Here is a 12,458-nt window from a genome sequence, read left to right on the forward strand (position 1 = left end):
GACATACAGAAACCGGGACAAAATAGAAAATGCTACTAAAACGCCTAAAATCCCATCAAAAACTAACCTGAGCCAACCTCTGATTGTACAGTGATGAATATCATCAGCACTCCTGTTATTACTTGAACGTGTTTGGCTTGCAGGACGTCCCCGCACGCAAAGAGTTCGATCCTGTACTCGTCCGGTTCTATGAAGAAAGAGGAATGACCGTGGCAAAGAAGGACTGTCCGCTGATTGAAAAAGCAGCGAAAGAGAGCGGGAAAACAGTACAACAAGTGAAGGTGAGTTCTGTTTGTGATGACTGATTGATCTTGCACCCAAGATCAGTTGTGACCTGCTAAAGGCTCCAAAGAAAAATGTCATGCCGTAAGAGATGTGGAGCTTTAGCAGACATCAGTGATGTTAACTGTACGAAGATGTTTTTTCTGTTGTATATAACTGTATCAATAGCATTGAACTTATCAAAGCGTACACTATAATAACTAAAATCATATCTGATATTAGACCTGTCTGATATAATTTGTCATGTAATTTCAGAATTTCATCGGTAACTATCGTAAGAGTAAGGGCGGCAGTGAGCGGAGATCGACAACAGGCGACATGGCAGCTGGGAAAAGTGGAAAGACAGGTAATTATTCAGACACAAAAGGTACACTAAAACACTACATGGTCTTTTAAGCATGGATAACTTAGAACTATAATCCCAGCTCTTTAGGGTGCACACAGCAATTATTGGAAGAATTATTTGAAGAAGAAGAAGATTGGAAGTAACCGGCACAAAAGTGACGGAAGATTTTCTGGGGTACAGGTTTTAGTTCACATTACTAATGAACTCCTGCAAAATGACATTAGATACTAACATGACTAAAAAGCAATTTATATGTTTTTTTTCGAAATTGAAAGTGATCCGCCCCCTTGCCTCAGATTCACTGTTCATGCGCTCTGTGGGCCGTGTTGCTAGATGACTTGATTATACATGATAATTTCCTCTTTCCGATAATATCATTTTCGTGTTTAAACTTTAGGTGATGGGCTTAATTCCACGTGAAAAAATGTTTGGTCCCCAAATCGGCCAAATTTGGAGAGGTTGACCGTTGAAGGAACTGAAGTGTTTCTTTAGCTGCAGGGATATATTTCATTCGAATGCAGTTTTTGTTTAAGGTTTTGCCTCGGGAGTATCTTATGGAAGAGACGGTCCCTAGCTAGACTTCACACTATAAATAAACCCCATTAGATACTAAAGTTACGGGAAGAATATCAATTAGACTATTTTACATGATCGAAAAGTGAAATTAGAATGTCGGATAAAATTATTACCCTTTTTAGAACCAGGAGACAGCAATGTTCCGCTAGAAATACAGCTGCGTGGTCCTGGGATGCAGCAGCTGTACGCCAAAGCCTGCCGCCAGGGGGCGCGACCGGTGCACACCACGCGCGGCCTCACGGTTGGTCAGTTCAGATCCGGGAAGACGTGTGTCGTCAGGAGGCTGATGGGAGAAGAGGCTGTGGAGGATGAACCGATAACAGACGGAATCGAGATTTCACCGAGCGTGATGACAAAGACTTGGCGGAAGGCTAAAGGTGAAATATATTGAATGTTGATATTTGTCATTTGCCAGGAATTTGTCATTTGTCCCATATAAAGGCTTGAGAACACATGCTATGCCATAAGATTTTGATATATTATTCTTTATTGTGATGTTTTGTATTTTATGTTTTCTGAAAGAAAATGTTTCTGTGCTTTTAAAAAAGGCTGCCATGTATCTAAAGTAAAAAGGCAACATTTGCAAGCAAATACAGGTGATTTCAGTCCATCTCCCTCCTATGCAAAAATTGACTGTCCCAAGATTGAATGTAACATATTACCACCCTGCAATTATGGACTCTTCCAGTGCCATCCCCGATCGCGATGTAGAATAGACAAGTTAAAAGCCACTAACACTGAAAATGGACCGTTCCATAATAATCAGAGTCCAAAACTAAATTTAAAAAAATCAGTTCGTGCAAGCATTTTTTTTACAATTTAGTGTTTAAAACAAATCATTCTGAAGTGGCGTATACCAAAATTGTGAAAATAAATATGTGAGCATGTAACAGAGGCATTTAAATACCCACTACCAGGTCATTTGGTTGACATACCATAGGAGCATTTTCGTCTAGTAATGGACAAAAATAGACAAAATTAATCATATTGAAGTCAGGTATGCAACAAGTGAGAACTAATCCCTGTTGACCTATATAACATGCACCCCTGTAAAAAAATCTCCTGTGTTTGGGTTTAGACCACGTGACAGGGCACAGGAGCTCAATAAGTACATTTTGTTATTTGAAGAAATGGCCAAAAGTTTCTTGAATTAATGTATCAATTTTAAAATAATGTATGCTGAAAATGAAAATATACGGGCATCGCCCACGTACCAAAGTTTAGGTCAATTGAATTGGTTTGAATGCCAGGGTAATAGAGCCAATCATGCATATTTTTGGTCTAACAATGATAAGGGAAAATGAAAAAAACACACACGATTGAAACATATATACATTTCTACAATATAGAGAAAAAAGGTTGAAAACAAGAGAGAAAAAATACCACAGATCGAGTTTAAGCTCACGGCATTTTTGTTTTAACCTACACAAAAACACCGTCCACTTAACGATTTTGTGGATCATTTTCTTTTTTTTTCAGATTTAATGTTGATTACATATTGTTTTTATATCGCATTGAATGCCATTTTGAAAATGAAGGCAGACATGACAAACATAAAAAAATTGCATGGTTTGCAGGATGCGATGAGCATGGTTACAATAGAACCAAAGGAAAAGGAAAAAATGTTTTTCATGACAATACCATTTTCGACTCATCGGTGATGGTGAAATGGTGAAAAGCATAAACCCTAAACCTTTACCTTGCACGGACCTGTTTTAAAAGATAAAATCAGACTCAGCTGTAACAAATTAACTAACAATGAATCATGCTGCTTACAGAGGAGCCAGATGAATTCAAAGAAACTATGGCAGAGCGATTGGCGGAGCAACAAGAAAGGAACAAGTCAACTGCCCTGACATCCTCACGAACCCAAGAAGCAGACAAGCAGAAGAGCGACATGACAAAAACGAAAGGTATCCATAATAAGTCTTATAAAAGTGTTTCCGGCTACACGACCGACCCTAGAAACATGTTCGCAAGGAGGTTTTATATTACTGCATGCCGTCCCTAGCCGCAAGGAACATAGAATTGTGAAAATCTGACAACTGAGTGATGAAACTCAAGCAGGCTTACTGTATTTCACAGTCGTTTAACAGATAAGGGTTTTCAACAGTTGATACCAAAAGAAAAGCAACCGAAAACACAACATTTTCTCAGAGGCCTAAATCATTCTATAATTAATGAACATGATATGTACAAAGGGCGACAGGGAGAACATACATAAAGATAAACATACTAGTAGTATACACGGAACAAGAACGCTGACACATCTATAAAGTTTTTACATTTAAATACTTATTGGTATGATTTCATCACCATCAATACACAAAGATGTCGTACCTATGCCATGACATCTCACTGATTTTATGTTGTTCATATAAGGCGCTGGAAAAACACAAGAGGAAAAAAGGAAGCGTCAACAGACACAAAAGCTGGAACATGAAGGTGAGAAACAGAAACGCATCTTCGCTAGTTACACAAAACACCATGTAAGATGTAGAAAATAAAGTTGCTGTTTTATGTACGTTGTTGAGGTTTTATGTCTTTGAGCCCTGGTAAAAAGACTAAGCAGAAAAACAGTACATATGAAATAAGGAATCAGCAGAGGATCGTTTACGCCTCCATACAGTTTTTACCTTTAAGCTTTTGATATACTTATTGGTATGGTTCCATTGCTAAGAATACACGTAGCACCTATGGTATCTCACCGATTTAATGTTGTTCATAAAAGACGCTGGAATAACACAAGAGGAAAAGGGGACGCAACATCAGACACAGAAGCTGGAGAATAAAGTTATGAAAAGGATACGCATCCTAAGTAGTTACATACATAAAATATCATATAAGATGAAAAAATGCTGCTTTATGTCCATTGTTGTGGTTCTATGTCTTTGAGCCCTGAGGAAGTGACTGTGCTGAAGTAGATATCAAAGAAGGAATCAGTAGAGGATGGTTTAGGTACATTCTTTACGTTTCAAGTAAAATCGAATATAAAAACAGAATGTTTCCATTGCAGGTATCCGGAGTGGAGGTGTAGCCAGCAGACAGGCCATCCCCGCAGATACCGCGATGAAAGCTCAACAGGGACTTCTGGGCGACGTACCGGTTCAGCAGCAAACACAAGACATTCCGGATGATGTCATAACAAAAGCCCAAAAGCGACTACAGGGTGGTGTAACAGAGGAGCAGCTTGGAACATCCGAACACCCGCGTCTCTCCCTCTGGGACTTCGGCGGCCAGGCCACGTACTACGGCTCGCACCAGTGCTTCTTCACGTACCGCGGGATCTACATCCTGGTCATGTCTCTACTGCAGAAGCTGTCCGACCCTGTTCCTGATCTAGACTACAAGGCGGCAGCAGACAACCTCGTAACTGGAAGAGGTACGTACCACAGAAAGACAACTGTTCCATGGGTGGTGAGTGGTGACAATGCAGTCAGCTTGATCTGCAACATCTGTAATGACGGTCAATTAAACATACGTTAGACGGTGACCGCATTCTATCTGAACATGGTAATGCAACGGAACTTACATGGTTTAAATACGCCCTGAATCAAAGTTCTACTGCAATCACCAACACAAAAATTGGACTTACCCAAATTTTCCACTGATCAGCTCTAGTCTTTGTCAAGGAATGACCAATGGATAAGTCCAGCTTTTGTGTTGGCAACTGCAGTTAACTTTTGATTCAAAATGACTTCGAACAGCACAGAGGAACTTTAAAGTGAAGGTTTGAATACGCGTTGAAAAGCTAGAATGGCGACAACAATAAGAAATTTCATACCGGAAAACGATAAGACGTCTCTATCTTCCCAGACTACCTGGACCACTGGCTGAACTCTGTCCACACACACACCCTGGTGCACGGACGGGACCAGAAAGAGCCGCCTGTCGTCTTTGTTCTCACACACAAGAAGGAGGTCAGCGAGGTATGTAGAATCTGAGGACATTTTTTCTAAAATCTGTAAAAGTTCTACTACCAAATGGGGTTTGAACTTGTGCTTGCCCTAGCTCGAACTTGCAGTTACTATCCATGTCCAGAATGGCCGACATTGGGTTGGTTTAATATTGACGAATTCATTATTTTTTGCTATTGATTTCAGTCGGATATTGAAACGTACAAGAAAGACATACTTGAACACATTAGTGGCAAGGCTGCCGCTAAACACGTCTTACCAAAGATATTTACCGTGGACAACTTCGATGAGGACAACAGCGACTTTGACGAGCTCCGAGAATACCTCCGTGAGGTAGCGCAAAGCCTGTCGTACATGGGTGAGGAGGTGCCGATGACCTGGCTTCATCTGAAGTCCAAACTGATGGACAAGAGGAAAGAAGACGACCCCTTCTGCCCTTTCCAAGATGTAGTTGATCTGGCCCAGAGTAAAGACGTGGGTATCATAGACGACAGCCATGTTCCCGACATCCTGACCTTCCTGCACGACCTTGGCGACATCATATTCATCAACGAACCCGTCCTCCGCGACCACGTGGCCCTTCGACCCCAGGTGATGATTGACGTCTTCAAGACTATCATTACCGTCCCTCAGTACCAACAAGACAGGAGCACGGATGAAGAAGTTGCGAAGATGTGGGAGAGACTGGAGAAGGAAGGCATCCTCAGTGACAGGTTGTTGACAATCATCTGGACCAAAGCAGATCAGAAGATGCAGAAACCCTTCCTACTCCGGAACAAGGCCTTTCTAAAGCGACTGATGGAAAAGTACTACCTACTTTGCAACGCCACGCCAATAGATGGGCTTGACGACACGATGCACGGGTTTGACAGAGAAGAAATCTACTTTGTACCATCTCTTTTAGCCACAAAGCCTGACGACCTCACCTTGAACCCTGGGCACATGAGAAGATGCCGCTCACCCCTGTATGTCGTATTTGACAACAAGTTCCTGCCAAGTGGCATGTTCTACCGTCTACAAGCGATCTGTGTGCGCAGGTTCGGCCTTGAAGAGTCCCGCGTGTTCGCTGGCTGTGGCCGCTTTCCTACCAACGATGTGAAGCAACAGTTCGTGGTAAACAAAGTGAGGCACTACCTGAAGGTGGAGCTTCTGTCTGAAGCTGATGGCCAGCCAGTCTTCACAGAGGGCCTTCGGGTTAGAAAGTTCCTCAGCAGTTGTCTCTTCGAGATTAAGGAAAAGTGGATTCCCTCCATCCAGTATGACTGGTGCTATGGGGAGGAATCAGATGAAAACAATGACGAACCGGTATTCCACCCGCTCTCTGACATCGGTCAAGAAACAGCAACGAGACCCAGTCGGTGAGCACGAAGCAAATTATCATTTTCATTTTTCTTATGAGTCTGTGGATAAAACCCTTTCATTTGATTTCCATACATTTTTGTGTATATTTGATTTATGGAAATACAGAGGAGGGTGCATGCTTAGTGTTCCTTGAATTTTTAGCATAAGATTGTACTATCTGTAGCTAATGGGTTACTAATTGATAGTTTTAATCTCAGTTTTCCAGATGACTTCATCGATATCTGGGTGCGTGGTCCTAGTGAACCAAGAATGTCCCGTACAGGTAAATTATATTTGGTTTGCTAGTTTGTATGATGTATATGCTCAAATTAAAGGCACGGATTGTTACTTACGGAAACGTTTTGCACGTGCAGAGAACTCAGGTGGCGCTGGACCAGTGATGATAGAGCCAACATTGGGCCCAGCTGACATAAGTGCAGTCCACACGATCGGTCCTGTCCTGGACTGTATGGAGACGTGCGGAGGGCTGAGTCTGCCGGAGTGTGATCGGATCAGACACGAGCTCACATTCGTCAGCAGGTTCAAAGAGATGGTCGCTTCCGTCGACAGTGCCGGAGAAGCATGTCGTCGCCTGCTGGGCGCGTCTGTGGAGGCGTGCCTGCCAGAGAGAGCACCCATGTTTCTCAGAGAGGAGAGAGGTAACGTCTGCTTCAAATCCATTTTCTGAAGGTGACGTTTGAAACTTTATTGCACCTGTTTATGATGTTGTGTATTGTGTATGTGCCTAATACTCTGTTCACGCATCAGACTATTGATGTTTTGCTTCTTTTTTTCAGGGAGCGAAATTGTTGTCCTACACGTTGGAGACTACAATGAGAAGCTCGTCCAGCCATTGTTGAGACAGGCAGACCAGTCGTCCAGCAGGTACGGTGTGACAGTTTCTGAGGATGCTATGAAACCAGGAGATGTCATGACTGACAAAATCTTGGATCATCTTCTCAAACGAAACGTCAGAATGGTCGTGCCAATCATCACACCGCAGACTCTCCACAGCAGCCACTGGTCCACGCTCGGGTACGAGTTCTGCGTGCAGAACAAGAACCTCGTCTTTCCGGTCTTCGTGTACCCCGAGGGGACCAGGGATCGTCTGCTAGAGGTGCTCGGTAGGCGCTGTGCTGGTATGTTGGATATGCCGTCAACAGAAGTGCCAATGACCGAAGTACAACTGTCCAGTACCAAGATCAGTCTTCTCCTCACAGAAGTCCTAAGGAAGGTGCGTTGATACAATACAATATCCATTATTATACTTAGTGACTATCTGTCCTTTTAGATTAAGTGTTTGCATTCAATCGGCATTCCATAGATCAATTGTCCTTTTTGTTTCCGCAGGCGTCGTCATCTGTTGTGCTGAACACGTTTATTATCACAGCAGAGGGCCGCACCCTCGAGGAGGATGGTGTCACTATCTTGTTTCCGAAAGGTTGCGTCGAGACGGACAGGACCCTGTCCTTGGAGGTTAATCTAGATCTACTCTATAAGGCAGGCCTATGCGTACCTTAGAAATGCACAATGCACGCTGCTGTTGCAAACAAGCGTCTACCGTATCTAGACCGGGCTTTTTTTAGACTTCTTGGACGGGGGGGGGGGGGGGGGGCTCTTTCGACCCCCCGTCATAACTTCCGAACGGTATGCTCTATTATCACCAAATTCGCAGGGACTGATGTTCACGTGAAGTTATATAATTTCTGTAATTTTGGTGACGTTATGACGTAGTATGACGTAATTATGACGTCATCAATGTGATTTTATTGCCGAAATAGGGAATTCCCATGATATCTAAAAGTTATAGACCAAATAGTGTGTATAATTGATTTAAAGGTATGCAAAGACATTTGATGTCAGTGGTGACTAAGTTGACGTCAAAATGACGTCGAAGAATGACGTCATGTGTTGTAAACGACCCCCTGGGATCCGCCATCTTCAATCGGCCATTTTGAAATTTTTCAAAATACATTTTTTCCATGTTTGATCCCAAATAACAATCAAAATAGACTAAAAACATTATTCTTAATGTTTCTGGCTAAGAAAATTCCAGTTTGTGACGAATTTAAAGGCGAAAAAGCCTGTTTATACCGAAAATAATTATTTTGTCCGCCATCTTGGATTTTGAGCGATGACGTTATCAAATTAGCATAATTTATGATTATTGAATCATGACAGTTACATTAAATCACATGTGATGTTATACATGTAGGAAACTAGTGTGGTTGAGCAAGAAAACATTGGAAACAACGATGTTTAAATAAAAATTAGTGAAATTTGCATAGAATGCCTCTTCAGAAACCCGTTGCCATGGCAACACGAAAAATGATAAACTTTTTAAACTTTTATCATAATATTGTTGCCAACTAAATTTTAGGAAAAGTCACCAAGTTTGGTTGTCCTACCATACGTCGTTTGGCAGTTATACGATGTCAAAGTTGGCGCGGGCACTTTTAGCCCCCCCCGGTCTAGATAGGGTTAACTCGTTTTCAGGAGTTTTCATGTACTATTGGCTCTTATTCATTCATATATTCTTATCATGCCATGTCATGCCTAGTTATTTAACGCGTTGTTCTGGACCGAGGACCGGGTTTTGAGTTGCTTACACGGCCTTCCATGGATAGTTCGAACGCACGTCGCGTGTGCCAATTGAGTGCTCCGCTGTCGAAAACTCGTAAAGCGTCTTCGGACGTTAACGGAATTGATGCTCTTGCATTTTTTGTTTGAAGATAACAAATGTCTTGACATCTCGCATTGAAATATATGTTTTCTTGGGTGGGAATGACATAAATGAAATACATCACGGTGTATTCCGCGCATCCATTTTGATCTGAGCCTTCCCGTCGGGAGATCTGACTCGCGGTCCGGCTGCCGGGTAGGTTGGGTGCTATGGAATACACCGTGTCATATTCTTTTTCGATTAATGGACAACTATATAACATACATTTAAAAATAAATCTACCAAGGGTCTTTTCCCAACCAATCATCTTTTTTTTCAATCTTGTAGGTTGAGATGCTTCCCATTGATGACGCCTTAAGAAATGCTTTCTCAGCTGTGACGCCGATACTGACCGTGCACCAGGAAGAGGAGGAAGACTTCGTACAGCCAGTGAGAGTCACCCTGCCGTGGGCATGGAACCAGACTGACTGCAGCGCAGGGAAAGCCGTACTGATGGAGAAAACATCACATCATACCCAGTGGTCTTTGCTGAGAGCGGAGTTCCAAGAGACAGAGGAGACAGTCACATTCACAACGATGCACTTTTCTGGGTAATGCACTGATTGGTTATTCCCGTATTTTAGGTAACTTTACAGCTACTAATCTATTGTTTACATTATTCCTTTGATATTGTTCCATATGCTTTACTTGTCTTTTTAGAGTAACTGGTGTTAGAGGAAGGGACGATGACAGCGAGAGTTCGACTACTACTGACGAGAGACCAGGAAATCAAGATGAGGCAGCCAATCAGCAGGCAGTGGGAGGAAGTATCTCAGGAGAGTCAGATGTCCCATCAACATCTGCAACTACCTCGGCAACCACATCTGCAACAACCACGACAGGAGCGTTCCAGGCATGTTGGAACAGATACACTGAAGACAAAGTCTATCTCATCATCAACCCAAACCAGGCAACAACAGACAACAACTACATCCACCTCCTGTGTGTTCACAAGGATGATGACCCTACAGACTTTTTCCGAGCTTCCAATATGAAGAGGCTTCCTCCGTTTCAACAACGAGTCACCATGGGAAGGGAAGAGAGGATAGATGCCAGGTTTGATAACAGGAAAGAAGTCATTGGAGACCCCATTGACGTTTCGGATGGTATCAACTTCTTCTTCCCACCGGCAGACTGCAACAGGTGGTCCATTGGACTGATTCTAAACACAACGCGCTCAACTAAGAATATGTATAAAGGAATTGTTCATTTCAAGCGATTTCAGGAGACCAGAGAACAAGTGACTGATCTTCGGCGCCGGATCCCGTCGGCACCAGTGTTCCTCTCCAATGATGAAGGTAGATCAGTAGCTTTTTTTAAACTCCCTGTCCTTGTGATTTGTATAAAGAAAAAAAAAAAGGATCTATGGCATTGATAGGCAAGGAAGTTATATCATGATACAGGGTTTAGTTTGTCCGTACAGAAATGTATAAAACATTTAAACACCCCCTTAGAACGAGGTCTAACTGTTCCTCCTACCTTAAATGGTACAAAGAGTGACCATACTTAACGATAGTTACTATCGTTAAGTATGGTCACTCTTTGTACCATTTAAAGTCAATGATAAAGTAAAGTAAAACGAAGTTGTACGTTTTGGTTTATCAAGCTTTCCGAAAATGTATATTTCTTTACGGCGTTACCATATAGTCTTGCTCATAGTCTTGTCGTATGGCATTTCAGACGAGAGAGAGACAAGTCGGATTCAACAACAGGATGATTCTGTGATCGCCATGGGCGAGGCATTCCCAATGCAACTGAAGAGAGGTACAACTAACATGTTGATTCTGTAACAGAATCCAAATGCCTATCCGCATACAGAGATTGCTGTTACCGGAAACATAACTTTGACAGCAATCTTAGTTTCGCGTGTTATGTTCTTTGGTTGGCTGATTCGATACAAACCAATCATCCAGTTTTCCAATTGATAAATTCGACATAAACAGTGCTCAAAGTCTTAAGTTTGTGGCACGCACATGAGAGAGTATGATTAAAGACAATGATGGACCTGTGATTGCAATAGGCGAGGCTTTCCAAATGCAATTAACGAATTGTAAAAACACCATTATGAACAAGTACCAAAGCCTAAATGATTACCCGCCTCTGAGAACTATCATTTCGTACGACGATAGACCTGGCAAGAAAAAAATAATAATAATTTTACGGGTAGAATTGCATTATTATGTTTAGCCATACCTAGTATGGCTAAACATATTGTTTTTACTCATGTTTCTTCTCCTTCTCCTGTCAAATCTTCAAATCGATTCATCTCTGTCATTTTTTGACCAAATGACTTGAAATTTGGTACAAAGGTAGTTTAGGCAAATACCCATACACGATTTTAAAATTTTTCCGATATTGACCTTGAATATGATTTTATTGAGGTTTTTCTGACCAAAAACGTACATTTCGGCCTCCTGTGCTCTGGAAATACATCCAAATGACCTGAAATTTGCTATGGGGGTACATTGAACAAATATTCAGAGAACCCCATTCGCACTTTTGGCAAACATTACTTCAAAATACGATTTCGCAGGGTATTTTGAGGAGAACATTGGGTATTTTCCTCATATGACCTATAGGTCATTGACCCCAATTGCACCTGGACTGGCTGTGAGCCTTGCGACCACCCGATTGGCCAATTGAGTTAATTAAGTTGTCTTGCATTTCTGGAACAGGTGTGCTACATTTGTAGTATTCATACCAAATGTGGTATGGGAATGCGCAGGACATGTGCTTACTATCTCTCCTTTGTTCACTATTTTTTAACAAAGATACACATCTCCAGTCAATTCCACGTCACCGAGAGGGTGTTTGTTGCCTTTTGTTGTAACATTTTCGAAACCTTTGCAACAACCTAACTGATATGAGTGAATGTTTAGAACAATTTTGAACCTTTGTTTGACTTTCGAAATATGTTCTACTGCGTTCCAGCAGTTAAATCGGCGGGTACAATATTGATATAAGTTTCGAAACTATCACAGCATATAGATTCATCTTTTGTTCGTACAGTTTCGTTAAATGAGCCATACGAAAGCAATTTACACGTTCCTGCTAAGTAGCTGATAGCACCTAATGATAGACCAACAAAGACGCCCCACCGCGAGAAGCCTGGCAGGCGATCGTAGGTGTTTTGTTTACTTTCGCGGTATCAAAAATTTCCACGTGAAGAACGCGGTTGGGTACTCCCAAAATCTTACTACGCCGGACAGAAAAGTTTCTTGAATAGATCTAGTTTTCTATTGTTAAAAATCCGTTTCAAGGAAACACGACACAC

The 12,458-nt window shown here is 42.0% G+C and overlaps 1 protein-coding gene across 1 annotated transcript; it reads left to right on the top strand.

Annotated features, from left to right (window-relative positions):
- Window positions 1-1,376: 1,376 nt before the first annotated feature.
- Window positions 1,377-10,974, top strand: LOC136437582 (uncharacterized). The gene is made up of 13 exons (XM_066432201.1): window positions 1,377-1,581; window positions 2,983-3,117; window positions 3,587-3,649; window positions 4,221-4,586; window positions 5,021-5,133; window positions 5,308-6,479; window positions 6,681-6,745; window positions 6,837-7,121; window positions 7,260-7,696; window positions 7,813-7,938; window positions 9,473-9,735; window positions 9,845-10,482; window positions 10,865-10,974. Exons 1-13 carry the CDS (start codon window positions 1,377-1,379, stop codon window positions 10,972-10,974), a joined length of 3,978 nt encoding a protein of 1,325 aa, XP_066288298.1.
- Window positions 10,975-12,458: the final 1,484 nt, after the last annotated feature.

Source organism: Branchiostoma lanceolatum, chromosome 6, assembly GCF_035083965.1.
Source record: "Branchiostoma lanceolatum isolate klBraLanc5 chromosome 6, klBraLanc5.hap2, whole genome shotgun sequence".
Taxonomy (NCBI): domain Eukaryota; kingdom Metazoa; phylum Chordata; class Leptocardii; order Amphioxiformes; family Branchiostomatidae; genus Branchiostoma; species Branchiostoma lanceolatum.